Source organism: Neopelma chrysocephalum, unplaced genomic scaffold, assembly GCF_003984885.1.
Source record: "Neopelma chrysocephalum unplaced genomic scaffold, ASM398488v2 Primary Assembly neopelma1_85, whole genome shotgun sequence".
Taxonomy (NCBI): domain Eukaryota; kingdom Metazoa; phylum Chordata; class Aves; order Passeriformes; family Pipridae; genus Neopelma; species Neopelma chrysocephalum.
In genome coordinates, this window is record NW_020897747.1 from 1,870,148 (window position 1) to 1,893,257 (window position 23,110).

Below are 23,110 nucleotides of genomic sequence, written 5' to 3' on the forward strand. Positions count from 1 at the left end.
TTATAGGAGGTGACTGGGGAGGAGTCTGAGGCAGAGGGCTCGGTTACAGAATTGTACCACTCAGTGGTAAAAATGGAAAGACAGGGTGTGGTCATGCTGTAGGAGGGACTGTTGGAGGAGGGCACAGCAGTGGGGAGCTGGGCAGGTCCGCGGAGCATTGAGGTGACAGCCCAAGCTGTGGGCAGCCGGGAGAATCACAGCAGCCACAGGGCTCACCAAAACCCAGCCTGGGCAGAGGAGTCTGTGTTGGCAGCCCCGGACACCTCATTAGCACCTGCTCTATTAGAACTACCTGCCCAGGGACTTAATGGGCACCTTCCAGTGATGCTTCTCTCTCCTGCTCCAATTTGTATTTCTGTCATCACCTCTTCAAACCTTCCTGTGTCTGTGGAATCCCAGAAGGAATGAATCTGCATGCGACAGCCTTGTTCAGCACCTCCATGTTATTTCATTGGGCTTTTGCCACCTGCTGTTCCTGTGTCAAGGAATCTCTGTTCTGAGCTGTGATGTTCACTCGACCCCTCACTTCTCACCCGGGATGGCACAGTTAACAACTCTTCATGGGATTAACTTGTTTAAATCTGGCCCCTTGGAGCTGGGCGTGCAGCTGCAGCCCGTGTTCAGCTCCATGTCTCCATGCTGCTGCCTCCAGGGCAGGACAGGACACAGGGCGGTCAGTGCTCCTCAGTCCCGGTGGGGATGAGGCCTATCCCTGCAGCTGCCCCAGGGCCCTCGACCTCATGCCTCTCTCCAACATCCCCCGCCTCCCCCCAACATCCCTCACCCCGGTTTGCTCTCCTGACTGTGCCACTTTGCCATTTTTATTGTGCGTCTTAAAAGGGGAGAAAAGGAGGAAAAGGAGAATGTCCTACAGCTTTTGGTGACTTGCTTCATCTCATTGTACCTGGCTTGGTTCTGCAATCATTTCCATAAATCCATTCCGTCTGAGCCTCTGCTTTTGTTGTTAGTTTGATGGGTCTCACAGGAGTCAGTCAGGTGTGGGTTTTCCAGGCCATTGGTGAGACAGTGACCATTTTTCCAGAGCTGAAGTTCTTGATGCATCCGGGGACAGTGCACAGCAGCTCTATGGGGGACATTGGCCGTGGGCTTCCAGGTACTGACTCCTGGGGTTAAAAATCCGAAGAAAATAAAGACTTTTAAAAAACAAACAAAACCCAAACTCCAAAGCACTGTTCTCCCATGGGAACCTATTTGCAGGCTGCTCCTGCTTTTTCACAAATCCAGGAGCTGGTAGAAACTGTAGCAGTGAAATGTGGCAGCAGGAGTGCCACTGGCAGCTTTTATTTAAATCATCACTTGTGGCTGACTCCTGCTCACACTGAAAACTCACTGATCTGCCTTCAAATGTAGGTGTTGTGGGTTTGTTTCATGTAGGTTTGAGATTGGAATTTTCTTGGGAGCTCTGAGTATTACATATGAATTTATATTTCCTCCAGTGGGAGATGGGGATGGGTACAGTGATGCTCTGTTTATAGTCTCTGTTGTGCAAGGATCTCGTGCTCTGGGGACCTTCTTGCTCTCTGTAACTTCCTGAAACAAGGTTGGATCCAGGTGCAGGTTGGGCTCTTCTCCCGAGTAACAAGTGACAGGACAAGAGGAAACAGCCTCAAGTTGCACCAGGGGAGGTTTAGGTTGGATACTGGGGAAACTTCCATCACCAAAAGGCTTGTCTGGCCCTGGCACGGCTGCTCAGCACAGTGGTGGAGTCCCCTTCCCTGGAGTAATTTAAAAGCTGTGTGGATGTGGCACCTGAGGATGTGGATTTGTGGTGAGTTGGCAGTGCTGGGGGAGTGGTTGGACTCCATGATCTTAGAGGTCTCGTCAAACCCAAATGATTCTCAGGTTCTCTGCAGATGACAAGTAAATAGTGATGCCCATCTTATCTCAGATTGGGCAGCGGAGGCAGAACAAGCAAACATGTGCTTGGTTTTCCTCTCTGAATAACTACTGTTAATGCTGGGTTATTCTTAAAACTCAGGAGATCCCCAGGACATCTTGTGATTGTCACAAATAAAGGGGAGTGAGGAATGCATGGGTTGTTTGTTTCTTAAGATCAAATTGCCCATTGCTGAGTGAGGCCCCACTCTGGCTTGGACATCAGCGCCCGGTGCTGTCAGAGCTGTGCCAGAGCCCCATGCTGGGCTGTATCATAGTCCCCAAGGTCTTGGTTTTTTGATGGTGTGAATCTGGCCCTTTGGCTTAGATCATAAACAAACCATATACAAAGCGCGTTCTCAGGTCATATCTGTCTTGTAGAATGATTAAAAGAAAACAACCATCACTAAGTCCTGTGCCCCCTTCGTAACTTCAGCCTGAAGTCATCTTGAAATTGCTGCAGCTCCTGGTTTGCTTGGTTTCTCTTTGGCTGTTATAAGAGCAACAGCCCTTACTGTTCCTCAGTGGGTTGTCTCACTACGTTCAGGACAAGAGGGAGAAGAGTTAAGCTGGTAAACAAGTGGTTCCTGGTGGGCATTTCTCACAGGTCAGTTTTACTGCCTGCCTGGCGGACACAGGGTTTATCTGTGCTGGCCCAGAGGAAGGGCACAGGGGGGAGAATAGGATGTTGTGTTCTCTCTTTGTATTAATTTAAGCTATCCCTGAGCTTGGGCCAAGGTTCAAGCTCTGCACCCAGAGTGAGGGCTTCCATAGGGAATATAAAGAATGTTCATCACTGGGAAAAATAATTGTTCCTAAGGAGAGGAAATTTCACCTTCTTAACCAATAATGTCTTAATTCCAGAATTGTCAAAGGGTGAATAACAAAAGGGAGGTAACAGGTAGCATGGGACAAACGTGGTGCCTTTTCCCCTCAGCTTTCACAAACTCTTGCAGACTCTTGAGGCTCACAGGATGTTTCAGCCTTACAAATCATTACAGTACCTGTGGGCAAACCTTCATGCAACAAGCAGTCAGGATAATAAAGTAGTAAATTCAAAGTTGTATCCGACTACATGAAAATAACGCACTTGATGGGAGAACAGAGCGAAACAGAGGTTTCATGCCTGTGTGTTTGCCTCTGGACAGGTGGTGTTGGAGCTGTTTGTAAGGGATGATGTTGAGGCATCTCTCTGGCTTTCAGTTTGATATGTTCTGCTGACTCCCGCAGATACTGCATGGTCCTGCCACTGCTGTGACAGGAAAGTCTCATGTGAGTTTTTATTCCCCACCAGGATGCAAAAATTATCCAGAAGTCTTGTTGTTGAAGATAAAGCTCAACAAATCAATTCTCTCCCTCTGTGATCGTGTCTAGGCTGGGCTCTAATGCTGAAAAGGCAGAACTTTGCACTTACTGTGGTTTTGCTGCTTTGGTTTTCATAACTTCTGTAGCAACCTGGAAATGCTTCTTCCAGTCTGTCCTTGGCAGGAGCTCTAATGGACTTGAGCATCCTGCAGAAGCACTGTCATCCTTCTGACCCAATTTGTTAGAAGTAAATCCGGGTCACTTGAAGCTCACGTTGGCTGGGTGTGGACGGGTCAGTGAAGTTTCTGATCCCCAGGTGATGACTGTGCCCATGTAACAGGACATATTTCAACACAAATCAAGTCTGCTGATTTAATTGCCTGATAAACCTGTGTGGGTACAAATGCTGTGCAGTCATATACAAAATGCGCCTTCTTGGTGAGAATCAGAGGAGACTTGGAAACGAAAGGCATTGTCCATTGGCATCATGGAGGAGCATCCTCATGTTTGTACTTTTTGCTTTAATTGTGAAAAAAACTCCCCACTTGAATGTACTGAAGGAAGCAATAAGTACTGGGATATTATGAAAATACATTATTCTTATTCCTAATTAATTTTTGTCTTCTATTTTTCAGCCAGAAAATTTACAGAAGAATTGGCTTCGGGAATTTTATCAGGTAAGGTAAAGCTTATTTTCATGGAGTTTTGTGAACACTTGCTTATTGGCATAATTTGTAATGTCAGGATCTTTTGCTTTGTGAAGTGTAATTGCTAACTAAGGTAAAAACTAGCCCTGAAAAATGTCTCTTTCTGGATTTCTAAGTAATCATTATAAAAATTCAGCATATAAGCACTATTTGTTCTCAATGACAATACTCTGCCTTTAAAAAAGGCTTGACGTTTTATAAAATTCACTTTAGTTTGGCATTGGTCTTTCAAGTCTCCTGAGTAAGAGATATTTGAGTAATTAAAAAAAAAAAGTTGTGAGGTCTAGTTTACTTTAATATTGAAATATGACAATTACTGGCATTGGTTTGTAATAGATTAGTCCTGTGTTTGCTCTTTCTTGAAAATTTTCTTGTTTGGGCAATGTGACACTGAACCATGTTATAGAATGTTCTGTAATCTTTGGGTGTCAGGTTTATTTTAAAAGTATAAAAGGTCCTCTTACACGTTGTGTTGATGTATTGGAGACTTGTTTAACTAGCAGACTTCCTACAGAAAAATGGAAATAAGCAACAGGAAATGAGCACTGGTGGGGCTCAAAGGTGTCATCCCTGGGAAAAGCACCACAACCGCTGGGTCACTCCAAGAGCTGGTGCCACAGCTGCCACAACTGAGAGTCACAGACTCACAGAATGGTTTGAGTTGGAAAGGACCTTAAAGCTTATCTCGTTCCACCCTCTGCCATGGGCAGGGACACCTTCCACTAGACCAGGTTGCTCCAAGCCCTGTCCAACCTGGCCACTGAAAGGAACCATGTGGTACTGAAGGGCCATGAGATTTCTTTATTCAGTCCTACTTCTCCTACAGGAAAATGGTTAAAGCAATAAAATTGTGGTTTTGAAGTTTTAAAGTGAAACTCTGCGCAGCAAAGATTGTTAGTAGTATCTTATGTTTTGCTTTTAGTAACTGATCACGTCCTGTACTTCTTTACACTCTCTGGTTACTGGTGCAACCTGGGACCTTTATTGCACTGTGTAAAATACTGCAGTTTGCTTTTTCTGGCCAATGGATAGGATTTGCAAATATCCAAGGTGCACTAATCAGTCCTGCATTCTTCAGTATCTGCCAAGTTCAGATTCATCTTTTTATTTTTCTTCTTCCATCTTGGTTGATTACTGCTGTATGTACATGGTGCTTGCACTGCACAAGCATCTCAGCCAGCTTTGATTCCAACCCTCCACGGCTTCAGGAAAAACTCTTCCTGAAGAGAAATACAAATAAACAGAACTCTTTTAATTTAAATTTCTATTTTTTCAGATGGCTGCATATTTTTCAGTGTCACATGACTTATTTATATATCTTTATCAAAGAGAATCCTTCCCTGTTCACTTGTTTACTGAAGGAGGATGAGTGCTATGGAAATGCTTCTGAGTAGTTTGTGGAAAACAGGAAGAGGAGGAGAATAGAATGAGCTGCTGCTATCTTAGGGCAGGGACCACTGACATGTGACTGGATGTGGTCTGTCTTTGGTCCAATGAATACTGTGTGTAGAGAATTCCAAACAGGAAGAAGGTGATCCATTAACTCTCCGTGGGGCCAGTCGAGGGCAGGGTCTGGATGAGGGAAAGTGTCACTGAGGCAGATCTGAGCCTGTCCCTCAGCTGTGGGGGCTCTGCAACGTCCCCTCTCCCTCTCTGTGCCTCTGCCCTCTGTCCCTGCAGTCTGAAAGCTGTACTTTAAAAAGAGAGGAAGAGTAGCCAGGACAAGGCTGGCAGTGCTGTGCGTACTCAGTGCCAGCCGTGCCCTGTGGGCCTTATCCTACTTCCCCTCTGGGTCCCTGCACAGGGTGGCTGCTCACACCGCGCTCTCCAGCACAGTAGGAAGTGGAACAAAACTTGATGAAAAGCTCCTTAGGGAAGAGATGAACATGGCTGTACCAAAAGTCACTTAGCACCATCCTGACTCTGGCTGCAGAGCGACCCAGTGAATGTACAGCTTCAGGGGGGATTGTTGTGTTTAATTCCACACGCGCTGTGCACAAACCCTGCGAACTGAGGTTCGGCATCATCGCTGGAAAATGACTCTTCGTGTTTCTTCGTAAACTTGAAACCAGATAAACCGCAGACCACAGTTTTTTCCATTCTTCTGAGGAATTCAATTTGCATATGTAGTTGTGTCAGGGCAGTTTGCATAACTTCAGAGGATGAGGTCCTTGTGTAAGTAGTCAAAATGTTCTCCACGGTAAAGGAAGCACCATTGCCACTCTTAGTTAAAAATGTTTCTAGAAATTAAACCTGTAATGTCTTTCAGTTGATGTCAGAGTGTACCAGTTACAGAGCATTTTGGGAGCTTGTTTTTAAGTTCCAGTGAATTAAAATAAGGGATTTTAATTGCTGTGATGGGTATATGCAAGTCCCGTATTATCATTGATTTACTTGCCATATGCATTTCTGAGGACATGGCAGCATATGGAGGACTAAAATAACATTAAAATGTCACATACTAAATTTTTTAAACTTCTGCCATTGATCTACAAATATCCTACATTATTAACATGAAAAATATGGAAGATCTCATGCTGTTAAATTAAACAGTTTGTCAAGAAATACAAACAGGAAAAAAAATTACTTCAAAGACCCTTTCAGAGCTAGTTTTATCAGCAGCTCCCAGCCCAGAGAGCCACGAGCTGCCTGGTCACTGCTGTTGACAGCACAGTTGGATGTAGCTGAGAGGTGTTGTCCTGTCTGATCTGATTGCCTTGGATTCATCCATCTGCAGTCCTATAGAAGTGGAGCTTGCATTTGGGTGACAGCTGACTGGGTAGTTTAAAATTGATTTAAGGGGTAATTTTCTGCCAGTTCACTACTAGTTGCTGCTTTTCCCCCAAGGAAGAGTAAAACTAAATGAAACAGGAGTTCAGCTGGACTCAGTCCCAGATATTTCATAGAATCATAGAATGTTAAGGGTTGGAAAGGACCTTAAGGATTATCTAGTCCCAACTCCCCCTGCCATGGGCAGGGACACCTCCCACTAGACCAGATTGCTCAAGGCCTTATCCAACCTGGCCTTGAACACTGCCAGGGTTGGGCCATCTGCAACCCATGCTGGTGGGGCCTTTCCCAGGCAAGTCGGGGACTGCTGGAGTAGCCGGTGGCCGTGAGGCACTGCTGACCACCGGATCCAAGGAGGACAGGTGGCCTGGACCTCAGACTTGCGTTTCCCAATGCTGGATTTATAGCGGAGCTTTTCCTCCTTGCTGCTTTGCTTTTTCCATTTGATCCCGAGTCAGTACGTGGCATTCGCCTTGGGGCTCCGTAACACTTTTCCTTATGGGACAAGCCCTAGGTTTTGTGTTCTCATTACATGTAGATAAAGAAAGACACTCAAGGGCAGCAGCTTAAAGGAGGAGAACAAATGCTAAGCAGCTGTTTTGCTAAACATCACCTAAATATCAGGTGGAGGTGAGCAGAGAAGGCACTTTGCCTGCCAAGAGTGTCCTTGCTTCAGATGTTTTCTCCTGTGACTGGTGGCCTGCAAGAGGTGTCAAACTTGGGTCTGAAATAGTTTAATTTGGACACCAATCCTCTTTCCAGTAAAAATTCTCTTACCTCAAGAACCTGTCTTGGAAACAAAGAGGGAAAGGGATGTTGGGGGAGAGTAGAAAATGCCTGAGAACAGTGGTTTGGAGCATTTTATGTGTGATGGGGAAGAGTTAGGTGCTTATCAAGAAATGGGATGATTTGATGAACTAGCTGCTGTGCAAATGAGAATATTCACAGAATGTGCACGTCAGAATTTTGTCCCACTCATGCAAAGTGCCTGTGCCCTGGCTCACAACCTCTGTGTCAGTGCACAGGAAAAAGTACAGGGGAACAAGAAGCTTCAAGAGCATGGAGGAAGCTGTTTGCAAGGGGGGGGGTGTAGGAGAACAGAGAAAAGACTTTTATTGACTTCTTTATTTACTTAGGGCTTTTTTTCCTTTTCACCTCCTCCTTCTCCATGCCTTGCCCTTTCTCCAGCTGCATTGGGCAGGAAGAGTTCAGGAGCTGGAGCTATTGCAAACCTTCCCTAATTTTAGTAACAGTCCTTTTGTGTTGTGTTTGTGGCAGACGGTCATTTTAGATGCAAACCTGGAGGCAGAGGGCTCTTTTCCCCTAGTGCAATTTTCCATGTTGCCTGATGTGTTTGAGAGTATTTTGAGCGTTTACTTATAGTTATACAGAAGTGAAAAGTTTACCTAAAAGCTAAAGGTCATCTTGGTATTGCTGTGTGGGAACTCGATGTGTTACTTGGGAAAGAAAGAAGAAGGAAGAAAAAAACAAACAAAAAACCCTCAAACCAACCAAACAAAAAAACCCAAAATACAACAAAAACCCACCCAGCCACTCAAAGGTTGTTGCTTAATTATTTTAGTGGACTTAATGCTGTTTGTTTTATTAGAGAAGGTGATTAACCAAAAAGCTCTGTGCCAGCCCCCAGCAGCTCTTGTGAGCTGAGGTCTCGGCCCTTTTTCAGAGGGCTGAGAGTTGTGGATGTTTCTTTTTCTTCTCTCCTGAAGCTTTTCCTCAGGTGGGACCATTTGAGGGTTTTCTGGTTGGTTCAAATCCATGGCCTGTGTCCGGGGTAGGGATGGGGGCCTGAGCTGCTGGAGCAGCACCACTGGCCTCTGGGTGTGCAGTCCCTGGGAGGTGCCTTTTTTCATTTCTTCAGACTTACAGAAATTGAAAAGACTTGGAGTGCTTTGAGACCACACATGATAAATTGACTTGTACATATTTCACAGTCACAAGGAAGCTAAAGCTCATACTTTGTTAATTTTTTTACACAGTCCTGTGTATGGGCAGTGAAGGCTCAGGCTCCTCTTGTGCCTTGCTTGAATGGGGTCTGAGCCTGGTCCCCTCGCTCCGGTGCCCGCACTGCCCTCTCCGGGAGGCCTGGCCGGCAGCTCCTGCCCCAGCTCCAGCAGACCCTGACCCTCCCTGGCCTGTGGCACTCTGGGCCCAGGGCACCCCCACTGCCAGGGTCCCCTCCCTGTCCCCTCTCCAAAACAGGCAAAGACCTGTAGCAGTGGGAAGGTGTCAGATTTGTACTTTTCACCAGTTTTATATTCATTCAGCTATGTTGGAGCATCTTGCTCAGTTACCCACATCCCTCAAAATAACTCCGGATTATGGCTTCCTTGATGCTATTTTTGTGTATCCAGAAATTGAAAATAATGCCCAGCTGGGTAAAAACATTGTGCTGCCACGAATGCAAATTACGTGTTTATGTTGGTCTCGTGTGTGATCTTTAACCTCTGGCAACTGGGAGTTTTCTGCTCTGAAGTATTCATTACTCATTATTATGTACTGTTTGTTTTTCCATAAGAGTAGAAAACTAGTAAAAGGTAATGAAGTGGAGCCAATTTGCTCTTAGTTGGAGGGGTTTTATTACATGAGAAGACATAACTAATATTCAGGTATGCTTTAGTGGTTTAACCTGCGAGGAATGCCATGACAACCTCTACTAACCCAATGCTGCTTCCCCATGGATATATCCTCATCAATATAAGTTTTTTTGTTTTTTTTGTTTTCCTTGGGGTTTTTTTAATACTAACTGTGATTTCAAGTTCTCAAGGATTTAAATGCAAACCAAAAAACCTGTGTTCTGCATCTCACTTCAGAGCCTGGGAGTGTTTTTTCTTGCTGCTGCAGGACAGTGGAATTGTTCTGCAGTGTTCTCTCAAGGCAGGACTATTCAGGGCTCCCTGTGACTGATCATGAGTGTGAGATAGTTTATGCCTAGATCTTGCATGAAATTGTTTATTTTACTTTTGTCTTACCAGTTCATTAGTTTGATTAGCTGTGTAAGAAGAGCTCGTACTGAAGCAAACTTGTCATAGTTAAAATGAGTAATACGGTGCTGGTTCTGCTGTGCCCACAGCCAGTGTTACTGGGCGCATTGCCCTGGAACAGTGAGAGTGGATGGTCTACAAGATTAAATAATTACAACTGCTTTCTGATGATAGTAACTTCAAGAGCTGTCCAAGTAGATGAGATCAGGATGTAAAGTCCAAAATTGATTTGGAGCAATAAAGCAGATGGAGAATTAGGGTGGCATTGTGTTGGGGAGCACAGATGAGCTCTGTTCTGAAGTTCCACTCCATGGGCTGTGTTTGGTTAGTATTTCTCTACATTCATTCATTCATTCAGGTAAAGTAAGGATGCTCCATAGTCCTTCGCTGCTGCTGCACTCTGACGACAGGCTGCAGCACCCTGGGAAGAAAGGAGGGAGCATCTGTACAGGGATGCTTTCTCAGCAGCTTTCTCTTAGCTGTAAACCTGTAAAATCAACTAGTATTAATGTAAGCTTTCACAGTTATGGGAAGTATGTATCAGAGGAAAAGTATGTCCCAGTGAGGTATCATTTCTTGTGGTTCAGGGATTATTTTAGCCATCTGGTCTGTCGCTTGCTGGTTTTGGTTTTTTTAATTGGACTTTCGTTTGGGTCCTGCTCTGGCTCCTTCTTAGTCCCTACCAATGATGGTCTGTTTTAAAGCAAGATTTCTGATATCCCTGTTGGCAGAGACCAGCATTAATGAGCTAATGAAAGTGCTCAAAGATCCTCAAACACCTGAGTGGGAGTATTTACCTGTAACACTGACAGCAGCTCCTTTCAGAGTGCTTCAGTGAGCAGGTCAGTGCCAAGATGTGTTTTGATGATGGGGAAGCTGAGGTACAGAGGAGGAAGTAACTGTCTGAAGTCACTCGGAGGGCCACAGCAGGACATTCCCTCTGTCCTCAAAGCTGACCCAGTGTAGGTTGGCAATGCTGTAATTCCCTGGGACCTGGACACAGCGGTACTCCGTGTTCCCCTTGGCTTTGGTGTGCTTGAGCCACTGCCAGGCCTCCCCTCGCTGAACTCTGTGGCTGCCTGTCCCACCGCCCCCTCTGCTGCTGGCCCTGGCACCCCCGGCTGCTCCCACTGACAGGGACTGCTCTGGGCAGCGATGGAGAGCAGTGTTCCAGGGATGTCCCTGAGGAAGGATGTGCCACCAGCTGGTGATACACCTTGATGTCACCTTGCCCTCTTGTGCCCGATGGGTACATGGGCGTGTGCTCTGAGGAGGCTCCGGCAGGGACTGGCGCTGTCTCCTGTCGGTGCCCGAGGGCCCTCCCTGCTGGTGCCCGTCCCCAAGCGGGGCAGCTGTGCTGCTGTCATGAGAAAGTGCCAGCTCAAAGCAGGGCCCTGTGACTGCTTCTGGCTCAGTGCTAAGCTGCTGTGGTTTGGATTTTGCTGATCTTTAGTTCGTTGTCTTTGAGCTTGATTGTCTAATGAGATTATTTGTGCAGGTGGGAATGAGGGGTTTTGTACTCTGTCACCAGATCAAATGGCAGTTTCTCTCCACTGTGGTTTAAAAGAAACATCCACAACTTCCAGTTGGGGTGTCCCATCCCTGGAAGTGTTCCAGGCCAGTTTGGATGGGGCTTGAAGCAACCGGGTCTAGTGGAAGGTGTCCCTGCCCATGGCAGGGGTATGGAACGAGAAGAGACCTTTTAACAGTAATATTAATCACTTTTGATTTCCATAATTAAAAGCAAGACTGCAGTGTTTTACTGCATCTGTGCCTTTTCAGAGTTGTAGGGTAGGCAATGGGTACAAAGGGAAAGCAATTCCTGTTTTTTCAGCTGTCCCTCCCTGGGGTGTGTTGAGGGGAGAGCTCTCCAGTCCCCATGCCCATCTCACACACGGCTCTGCCCCAGTACGAGCGGGAGAGGTGCTGTGCCCCCCACATGTGGAGCACCCAAGCCTGCAGCCAAGGCCTGCACAGGGCAGCTGGTTTATGATTCTGCTGGGAGCATCTGGTGGAAACCAGCTGTTCTTCCTCCCAGTGGCTGCACAGACAGCGTGGGGCTGTGCTGGCTGGGGCTGCCCACGGCCACCTTTCAGAAATCAGGGAATCCTATTTCGGATTTTAGTGTGTTCTCTCCCTATGTGCTTGCACCGGCGCATCATTTATCGTTTCAGACTGTTCCCTTTTAGAATGGAAGTATTTCTGCAGCTTGTGTCTGTTAATTCACAGTAAGACGTGGAATACAAGTTGTAGAGACTCAGTATCAACACAGAAATATTTTGGATGTGGTGTTTAAAGTGCTGAATAGAGACAACATAGAAAGAATTCCATAGGACAGATTAACATGGAATGCGTGTTCAAAGCAGCAGCAAATTTATAAACGCTTGATTTATAAACATTTGATTTGATGCACGGTGAGAGACAGAAGCATTCTAGGTTTTTGGTATGGTAATTGCATCCTAGTGCTGACTGCTTAGTATCTAAGATATTTGCAGTGTACAAGACTAACACCTGGAATAGCATGATGGATTTCTGTGCCTTGTGTGTTAGATATGTGTGTGTACCATAGTGTGTGTGTTATTTAAATATTTTTGTAAATAAGATACTCTGTAAATAAAAATATCAAACACAACACCTAATCGGCATTGGGAAATTTTGTAAAAATGGAAAGAAACCCACTTAATTTAATTGAGGTGTTTGAACTCTTCCACTTCCCAGACAAGGAGATGTTTTGATCATCTTAATAACATCAGGTCCTCTTTGAGGGGAGTTGAAAGAGTTTATTTGTACTTTAAATCCCTAGGAACCAATTTATAGTTTAAAAAGGAAAATATTAACTTAGAACACTTGAGATAATTACTGTGTATTATGAGTCTTTTATGTGGATAGCAAATGATGCTCCCCTTGCTGCTTATTGCTGTTGTGCCAGTTACCTCTCAGGTAGCAGCTGCCAGCCCTCCCCATCCAGGGGACACAGCTGGCTGTGTGTCCTTCATGCTGTGTGACCAGAGCTGCGGACACAGCTTTGTTAAAACTGGCTTTTCTCTCTGTTCCAGGTTGTCCATGCACACAAACCCCACTTCATGGCTTTACACTGTCAAGAATTCGGAGGGAAAAACTATGAAGCTTCCATGTCTCACGTGGACAAGTTCGTGAAGTAAGTGTTGGGGGGCCCTGGCCGGGCGCCCCCGGAGCGGGGGACAAAGGCAGAAGTGATCAGTCACCGGCGGAACCGCGGAGCTCCCCCGGGAATGTTTTAATTTATCGCCTCCAAACCCCCGGGAGATGGGAACGAGCCGGGGGCGTGCGGGGATGAGCCGGGACCGCGCGCGCCCTCTGCGGGCGGCGGGCGGCGGTGCAGCGGCGGGCCCGGGAATGGGATGGGGTAACGCTGAGACCGCGGGGCCTTCAGCACAAATTACCCAAATCCGCGGAGTTTTGTGAGCATCGGTGGCCCGCGTCCTTCCCAGCTGTGTCCAAACGGCGCTGGGGAACTCAAGATCTACGTTGGAGGTGCCGCTGATGATGGGAGCTTGGGAGTGTCCGGGCAGGTGGCACAGGACACCTCTGCCCATGGAATTCCCCCCAGGGGTTCCTTTGAGTGATGCCGGGGACATCACAGCACGGAGCAATGCCGAGGCAATGCAGACCATTGCACCTCCCTTTACGTGTTCAATCTCTTCTTTCTCTTTCAGAGAATTGTTATCAAGTGATGCAATGAAAGACTACAACAGAGCTCGGGTTTACCTGGATGAGAACTATAAATCACAGGAGCATTTCACGGTAAATTTCTTTATTTCACAAGTTCAGTTCAACCAAAGGTGAATTTCTTTGATTTGGGGGTTTTGACCCATGTGGGGCTATGAGCTGTTTCCATCCTGATGATGATTACATCTTTACTGAGAGCATTCACTCCGTGGAACGCGTACGTGCTGGTCTCACAGAGGTGCATCCGTCTAAAATGAGTAGAATATCAGTATGTGCAGTCTTTTGTTTAAAATGATCGTCAAAGGCCTTTTTTCCTCCAACAACTAACCTTGGTGTCTCCTCCCATGGGAGTCACCTCCCATTCCAGAGCTTGGCAGTGTCTGGCAGTGTGAAGTGGTGCCAGCACCGAGTGTGATGAGCTGGTGACGGTGCTGGTGAGGGGTCAGGGCTGCTGTCAGGGATGTCCTGAGCTGGCTCACAGCCCCGCTGGCCTGGGGCACAGTGTCAAGAGCCAGAGCACAGGTTTGCACTAGCACACAAGTGGTGTTTAGGTACATGTAAATCCATGTGTGACATGGACTGCCTTTCCTGCAGAGCAGAAGGGCTCGTGTGGCCATTGCCAGGGCTGTGTGTTGTGCTAACACGTCTGCTCTTTGGCTGGGTGGTCACTGCTGGGTTGTGCAGGAAAGAAAAGCCTTTTGGAGGTGAATAGTGACATCTGCCTTCTCCCCAGGGCAGCAACTTCCTTCTCCCCGGGACAGCAACTTCCTTCTCCCCAGGATGCTCCTCGGAGGAGCCTGGCTCCCCAGTGCCTCTGGGCTATCTCCAGCGCCGGAGGTGGTGCTGCCCAGTTGACCCAAGACAGTGCCTGAGACAGTTCATACAAGGAGAAACCATCCCCTGGCACACACACAAACCCCAGCTTGGAGGCATATAAGTTTGGGGAATAAGAACCTGGAAAGGTTCTTATTTATTCCTTTTTTTAATTACTCTGGCTAGAAGCCTAGCTAGTGTGGAACTGGAGGGGGGGCATCAGTGTTATTTTCTCTTGCTAATCAAAGAAGAGAAAAACAAGATTATGAACTTTATTGAGCCTTAGTGGGACAAGCCTCAGCCAGTAACGTGGAAACTGTCCTCTGAAGGTTTCAGAAAGTGCCGGTAGGTGAAGGGCAGTAGGACAGAGCTGCATGTTTTGGAGTCACTCACAGGTCAGAGCTGCATCCAGATAAACCCACGCCCCGGCAGAGACCATGCAGGGTCCTGCAGCAGATGCCTCCTGGTGTGGGCAGGGGAGCTGCATTACCTGATTGACCTTCAGCCAGGTGAGGTCCAGAAGTCCCTTCCAGCTGAGACTTTTCTGTGATACAGGACAAAAGGATAATTATCTGTGATCTTAATTTGGGAAACAGCATAGAAGACTAATGCAATCTATAACTTTTTTTTAAAGATGATCACAGTACTTTATAATATTGAAGTTGTTTTATTTAGCATGAGGTACATTTATTTTGATGCCACTTTGGTGAATAAAAAGGCTGTTACAGAAGCTGACAGGAATACCAGTATGTGCTCTTTGTGTCTCTGTGAAGAACTCTGTATTTTGCAAAGTTCCCAGTTCAAGAAATAACATGCCTTCTTGTTTCACATACCAGCATTATTTTCTAGGCACTGTGTTTTCTTGCAGTATTCCCCAACAGCCTTTGTATTTCTCCCTTTCCTGTCATAAGTACTACTTTGCATATTTTTTTCTTCTAATTCTTCATTTATTAAAGCTGGACCTTCCTGGAAGAAAAATTCTGTCAATATATTCAATAAAGGGGGGGGGGGAAGGCTGCTCCTACCAGTATTATTTTCTGTGGAAAGCAATGTAACCAAACACATGTTATTGTTATTTGTTTAAATTGCCCTCTGTTGAACTGTCAGGGGGGAGCACTCTAGAAAGGATTTACAGGTTGTGGTGACAGACTCAAACAAGCTCCCGGTGCAGTGCTGTCATTCAAGGAGGAATGTGACCCCTGAAAGTGGAGCTAGTGGAGAAGTGTAGAAAACATGGTGATTTTGTCTCTATGCAGACAAGGCGAAGCAGCACAAGTATTCTGGGATCCAGTTGGGCAGTACAGGTGTTCTAGAATCTAAGTCTTGCATCATAATTTTTAAAAGCACAGTGAAAAGATGGTCTCATAGAATGATGTTTCTGGGTTTTTTCTGTCTGTTGTTTTCAACCCGTAAGAAACTTTTAGAACTGGATCAGCTCAGTGTGGAAAAGAGAAAACCTAAAAGATGAGTGATTATTCAATGATGTTTTGTGTTACTATCACTGAGAGGACAGTACACTGAGAGGAGTATAAAACACTCCCTTATGTGCTAGGGGAGTGTGTTATATCTTTCCTGCTAGACTGCAGTAGCAGTGGCTTGGAACCAAAGCCCAAAAACTTAGAAAGGAGAGAGGGTGCACCTTCATACTGAGCTCCTTAACATTCTGACTTCTTGGAGTCTGCTCTCTGGCACTGAATGCTGGCAGTCCTTGTACACAGTTCCTGCAACTGCTGTCAGGAATCAAAGATTCATAGAAATGGTGTTTTACACACATGCTTTGAGCTGGCAGTACTCCAGCTCCTCTGCGCAGTGCGTGTGTGTGTAACTTACACTGGATGACTGTCTGAGTGGGGGATTCACATGTGGTGTGTCCATTTAGGGTAAAGGTTTGCTCTTATCTCCAGTGTGGTTTGGCTTGCACGATGTCATGCATCTACTTGTTTCCTCATTAGCTGTGTTTGCAAAGTTCTGTGACTTCTGTGGGCTTTTTTCCATCCCTTCTAAGGCGTAAACTTGGCAGCAGATGGTGGCCTTGTTGTTATTATATTATTACCTCTCTGTCTCTGAAATATAAACATTTATCACGTATATTGTTGTATAATGCTATTTTCTTGAGAAAGGGAGAAGCCCAAGAAGTTGCAGTTTGGTTAACCTTGAGCCCTGCTGCTCTCACATCCCCTTTTCTAGAAGTTTTGGCATCACTTCCTCTGTAAGGCTTTCCTTGGCTTGGATCCTGCAAAGCTAAACCAGACTTTGCTGCCCACAGTTACTCAGTTTGCCTGAGATAGGACTGACAGGGAGGTCTGAGACAGCACTGTCAGCAGCCTGTCCCTTCAGCACAAAGCCTCTGTCTCTGGCTCATGGCAGCAAGGGGTGAGTTTCACACAAGAAATAACAACCCGGTGTGAAAAGGAGATGTTTCTAGTGGAGTGATTTGGTTTTAAAAACTTCGATAACTCAGTGTGTATTAAGGATCAAAATGGTTCATTTGGCTTAATCCCAGACATAAAGCTTAATATCAGGATTTGTCATTTATGGTCACATACACTAAATCTGGTGTAGAAGCGACCTGGTTTTAGGTTTTGGATTTGTTTGAAGAGGGGGAGGAGTCGTGACGAGGGAGAGAACTGAGCTTTGGTGGGTTGGGTTTGTTCTGCTGGGAATAGTGGTAGGATAAGGCTGTGTGGGATTTTGTTCCACTGAAAACTTACTAAACTCATGCACAAAGTAACCTCCAGGCTGAGCAGTGAGTGCACGGCCAAGGAAGGGTGCTGGGATGGCAAGACCATGCCCCAGAGATAAGCTCAGCTTGCAGGCTCTGGGGGTCGGGCTGGGGAGGAGGCAGCTTTGGACAGCAACTCCTGACCCAAGGCTTTGGTTAAGGCCAGGCCTTGGGAGCAGCAGAGGTGTCACGGGGAGCACGGGGATGAAGCAGCTTGTGTCACGCTTTGGAGACACACAGCTTTATCAGATTTAAAAATTACCTGAAGATTAATCTCTTGGCAGAGAGTGGCTGCATTAGAGCTGATGCCTGTCAGCTCCGTGAAGGTGGCAGTCCTGGAGAGCTCCCAGCAATTATGGATGAGGCTGGTGGGTGACAGCCTCTGCAGGCCTAACGAGGGCTTCCCAGAAATTTCAGATGAACTAAACGGGCAGCTCTGCCGCTGTCCCAGTTCTGACTGGAAATACCGACAGCAAATGAGTGTGGACAGACTGGCTCCCGTGCTAGCCAGAGGTTTCAGACACTCAAACAGCTTGGCAAGGCTTTGTGAAAGGCAGCCTCCTGTAAGTCCCTATTTGAAAGCATGATACTTTCGTGGTATAAAATGTTACTTAGGAGGTAGATCTTGTCAGAGAATGTACAGTTAGTGAAGAGAGAAGACAGAAACAAGAAAAGTGAAATAAGACTGAGAAGCTGAGAAATTCAGTACATTGCTTTTATTTGTTTGTGACTACACCCAATGGACTTCACTCTTAATAAAGCAGATCTTTGCAACTGTATTGATTTTTCCCAACATCTCATTGTTTACATTCCCTGTTAATTTTATTGTACTTGGTATATTTCATGGAAGGGGTAAGTTATAAATCTTGACACTTTTCTATGTGAGGAGTTACTCAAACTCTTCTATGTGAAGAGTTACTCAAAAATAGTTGGGTTTGTTGAACTTTTACATTTCGATACTTCTGAAATAGCCCAAGTTAATGGTAAATAAGGTGTTTTCATACTGGAATAAGAACATTCATACTGAAGCTGAATAGCAGCCAGAAATATGTTGATGTTGTCATCAAATCTATAACTATTTCTGTATGAAAACACATCAGTATAATTGGTGGCATTTTTATTGCAACTAGATAAAATCTAGTTGCTTCGTGCCCTGTATTTATTGATTTCTGGAGTACTCAATTAAGGTTTTATATTGCTTAGGAAATGCTTTTTTTCTTTTTCATTGTTCAGAGAAAGCAGAGGAAACCCCTGTGTAGCTTAAACCTCCTTGCTGTATTGAACACATGGCTTCTGTAGCTTGAGAGAGAATCTTTAGTGCATCAAGTCAATTCTGAGGGTCCTGGCAAACCAGACCTCTAAGAATGAGCTGGTCACCAGCTGCTGCCTCGAGTGTTCTGTGAGTGTGTTGGGACCTGTGTGATCAGAACGGCCCTTAGCTGATGTGTAGAAGCATCAGCCCAGTGGGGTATTTGCTTTACTTCCCAATATGGGTTTGTTTTTAAGAAATAAGCAGAATCCTTCATTGCCTGTCTGCCTGCTCAGCCCCACAGGTGACCTTGCAGTGAACAAAGAGCCATTGGGCTCTACGTGTGATATGCTGAAGTTCCATCTTCCTCCTCTTAGTAAGGGTGCAGTGCACTGCAATTAGCTCATTGCATAGCAGAGTTTTATTGAAATTAAACCAGGAAAAGACATTTTTTGAAACCACCATTTCTGACATTTTTGGATTTTGTACTTCTGGTAGCAGTAGATTGAAGGGAGAGAGGCTGCTGTGCTCACACAGCTCCCTGCTTCCAAAGGACAGGTTTGGTGAGATAGTGATTGAAATGAAACTTCCCTTCAATAACCACCCTGGAGGTGGACAAAGATGGGATACAAATGGAGAATACAGCAGTAACAGGCCTTTTTCTGCCAGGATTTCTGTCCACACCCCTGCCAAACCTGCGCTGGGGTTACGGAGGCCGAGACGTTTTGTGTGCTGAAGGTGGTAGAGGCACCAGTCAGTCGGTGTGGGTGTCCTGCCATCACAGATCCTTGGGGATGTGGGGAGCTGCATGTCCCTCAGGCCCCGTGCTGCACTTTGGGGTGCTCCCATCCAGCCCATGTCCCTGCTCCAGCTGGCACGGCGCTGTTCCTGGGCAGGATGGGGGCCAGCAGCGCCTGGTGCTCCTTGACGGGGGCAGGAGACACCAGCCTGTGGGAACAGTTTACATAAAGACAGTCTGGGCACTGCCAGAGTGTGTAGGAAAAGGTTGTGCTTTTTCGTTTTTTTTCCCTGATTGTTTTGACTTCACACACTCTGTACCGGTAGTTTTGTTTTAATGTAAAACGTCTCTTACACTGAGGTAGATAAAGCACTGGTGGCCTGCAGCACCATGTAGAACAGAGCTTTGCTTGAGACATTATGCTTAATAGCATTAACCTGAGCCAGTATAATGGGGGGCTCTAGTGGGGAGCAGTGGTCCTAAAAATACACATGGACAACATGTTATTCAAGTGTGTTATTTTACCTTAAAATTATATCTGCACATTACTGAGAGAATAGTAAAGTTAATTTTTGTTAGATTAATGATACTTGAGTAATATTTTTGGTTGAGCCGAGTTCGAATAATTGGCCATTAATTGAAAAAGGAAATTGAAATGAATTTATCTTGTACATAAATCATGTCATAGTTATTAATGGGTCCTAGAAAATATCGGCCTGTTCCCAGAAATGGATGGTGTACAGTGATTCTCCTGAGCTTATTAGCTCTGGCAATTTCGAGTTTGGTTAAGTAAAAAAGATGATTTAGGAAGAGAGACGTAATTAAATTGAATATTGGGGGAATTCACATGCCTGATGAGTTCTCAGCCTGCTTCTTCATTAACAGTTTTACAGAATGTTCAGGCTTTGCAGAAAGGCAGGATTTCCCCAGGAGATGGAGCTGGAGCACCAGACTGCAGTGCTGGGGTGCCCGTGGCAGCCTCGTGGGCACTGGACCCTCCAGGGCAGCTCGCTGGGACCCCACGCTGCGGCTGGGAGGGCACACTGGGACACGTGGTGCCATCGGAGTGTGAGGGCACACTGGGACACACAGTGCCACTGGAGTGTGAGGGCACGTTTGGGCACTTGCTGCTGATGGGCTGTCAGGGCACGTGTGGACACTCAAACACATGGAGCGTGTCCTTCCCCTCAGCCCCGGCTGGGACACGAGCACTCTGGCTCTGAGGAGGCCAGGAAAGGGCTCTGCTGCCACTGGGATGTCGATCACAGTCTCAGATATGTCACTGTCTGTCACTGTGACTCGCTGCTGCACAGGAGGCTTTGGAGTGTGTTTTCTTGCTTCTCTGTTTACTGTAGTCTTGATCTGAATTTTCCTCTGCTACTCACATCAACCTGTTTCCACCTTCTCCTTTTTCCTTCCTCTCCTTTCCATGGAATTCTATTTTGTATCAGTGTTTGTTTTTATAATGATATCTGTGAAAATTATGCCAATCCAGTGAAGCAGGAATTTGTCTGAGTGGGTGGCAGCAGCAATGCCTAGCAGAGAAGGGATGGGGACAAGGCTGTCCTGCAAGGGAAGGTGATGCCACAGAAGGAGCCAGTAGTGCCACTCAGACTCTTCTCAAATTAACTCCTGTGGAGTTGATCCAGGGAACGAACGATCTTCTGGGATGGAGAAAAGTCCAGACTCCTTTCTAAGGCACATGTGAGAAACCTGCAAGTGTTCTTTCATCACCAGCCTCCCACATCACTCCTGAGCAAGCGCTTCCCTCTGCCTCACTGTTGTTTTGGGTTTTTTCCCTAAGAAATTATTAAGTATAAATATTTTTAAACAAATCTTACTCTGCCAGTTCTTTGGGAGTTTTTTTGTTGGTACTCCAGCATGTGGGAGCTGTGTAAGGCTGGTGGCAATGAGAGGGTTCCTGGGTGGAGGGCTGTGTGGTGATCCTGGGCGAGGGCTGGCAGCGGAGCACTCGGGTGTTTGCTACTTGGGTATTTGTGTAATCTTTACTTTCTGCTAACTCCACTCCTAGGTAGAATAAAAGTAATAAAACTATTTGAAAAACATGCTAGTCTTCCTCATAAAGGCCCCTAAAATTCCAAAAGCAGAGAAGTGCTTCTGGTGAGGTATATGTATTAGCAAAAGGGAAATGGAAAAATGAGTGTTTAAAGCCCATTTGTAGGAAATACAAGCAATGCAAAGCAGGATAGAGCCTCGTGGTGGCAGTGCCTGTCAGGAATCGGGGCTGGTACCACTCCGTGGAGACTTAATGCTTCTGCACGTCTTCCAGCAGCTCTTGCCTCATCGTGTTCATCCTCATCTTGTTCATTGAAACCCAGAATCTCTTCCTGTTACAGCCTCCTGCTTTTTGAGGGGTTTTGATGAAATACACGGTTGGGAGCTTTTTGAAATGTGCGTCACGAAGTTTGACCTCTTCATTAGCTTTTATCTCTTTTAATTGAAAAAAACGGGTTCATGAAGGGAACTAGTGAATGTCGAAGTTAATCCTACAGCTTCTGACAAAGTCCTGGAAAAATGATTGTAGAAGTATTGTCATTCCGTGACATGGACATGTATTTACAACCACCTGAAATGAAATCTCCCACTTAATTTCTTAGGGAACTAAGTTGTCTGTCAGGTAATCGCTTCCAATCTCTTCTGGATGGGAAATGGGATCTGAAAGGTGTTTCCAAAGTAGAACCTTCCTCTGGTTTTGACTTGTCTTTTCTATGCATTTTTAAAACAAATCTTATAAGACGGCAACAGAGTTCTTGCTGGGAGGAATTTCATGGCTTATCTTCTACCTTTTCTGACACTTCTATATAATTGGAAGAGGAGGAATAATTACAAAACAGTAAGGGATTTCACAGATCAGTAGCCCAATAATGCAGCCTTGGGTCAATCTCTGTTGTTTACAAATGTGCTATTGCTGAGGAAATTGGCGATAAAGCAGCTTCTTTATCTGCAGAATCGTTATTCTGTTTGTATCAGCTATGGATTTACAGTCTATATGGAATTGCATTTTCTGTGGGCTGTGGATTTGATATTCAGAATTTCACCCTGCAGTTGTGCAACAGGCTACATGGTTAGGAAAAAAAGTGAGACTGTTTTTAAGGAATAATTATAACCTGGTTTTGTAGAAACCCATCCATCTAAAAATCAGCTGAAATACTTGAAATTAAATTATAGACCGTAGTGTCTGAACACAAGAGGAAATCAACTATTTCTAAGCTTCTAAAGGTTACAAAAAAGTTTTTCTGGATGCTGCTGGAGAAGGGAGGTTAACCCAAAAAACGTAGCTCTCCTTTGAGGCAGGGGTGCTGTCCTGGCAGGTCCTGGGAGGTGCCTCCCCGCACGCGGGTGGCCCTGGTGCCCATGTTTGTGTTCAGCATTTCCCGGGAGCTGTGGGTGCCTGCGATGGGCAGCCCGGTGGGTGTGGGACACGACTGCCCGGCGGCTCTGTGGGAGCATCGGGAGAGCCCGGCCGAGGAGGGACACCCCGCAGCGGTGAGGGGGGCGGGCAGGTTTGTGGTCCCACTGCCTCGGCCCCAGGGCCTGTCCCCAGCCCTCCTGCCAGCCCCGGGCCAGCACTGCCCGGGGTGCTGGAGGGAGCTGACAGGTTGCGAGCAGGAGCCTGAACAGCATCAGTCAGACTTTTCTGCGTGGGCCCCGTGCCCTCCCTTGCTCTGCGGGAGGTTTCACAGTGGCAGCAGTTGGGATTTTGTTTCCCTTTCCCTGCTCCGTGTTGTGTGTGGGAGAACCCGGAGAGCTCTGGGAGCGTGGGCAGCTCCCAGTGCTGGGCCAGCGGGCAGCAGGTGACCTGCAGCTCTGCCGTGGGCCGTGGATGGAGCAGAGCTGCTCTTGTTTCAGTGTAGGAGTGTGTGGCATTTTTGTTTGCTTCTGCCTTATTGCATATTTAATTATTGTATGTTTTTAAAGTAATTTGTCCAAAGATTTATGAAACTGTTATTGGTTAGCTCAACACATACCTCAGACAGTAAATCTTCTCAATCATCTGCCATTTGTTTGACATCTCTGCATTTGACAGTCCAGCACAGATATTTCCAAGGCTTTAACTTGGAGTCCTTGGCACCTTAGGGCTTGTTGTCTGCTTTTTGCATGACGGTTCTCAGGTTTTATTTAGCTATTTTCCCGTTTTTGTAGTACATAATACTTATT

The 23,110-nt window shown here is 46.1% G+C and overlaps 1 protein-coding gene across 1 annotated transcript in view; it reads left to right on the forward strand.

Moving 5' to 3' along the window:
- Positions 1 to 3,836: 3,836 nt before the first annotated feature.
- Positions 3,837 to 23,110, forward strand: part of INPP5A (inositol polyphosphate-5-phosphatase A) — a 146,192-nt gene continuing 126,918 nt past the window's right edge. Inside the window, exons 1-3 of the mRNA XM_027692165.1 lie at positions 3,837 to 3,878; positions 12,757 to 12,857; positions 13,396 to 13,483. Coding sequence (XP_027547966.1) covers positions 12,784 to 12,857; positions 13,396 to 13,483 — 162 coding nt within the window. The 5' untranslated portion in view covers positions 3,837 to 3,878; positions 12,757 to 12,783. The remainder of the gene's footprint in view (positions 3,879 to 12,756; positions 12,858 to 13,395; positions 13,484 to 23,110) is intronic.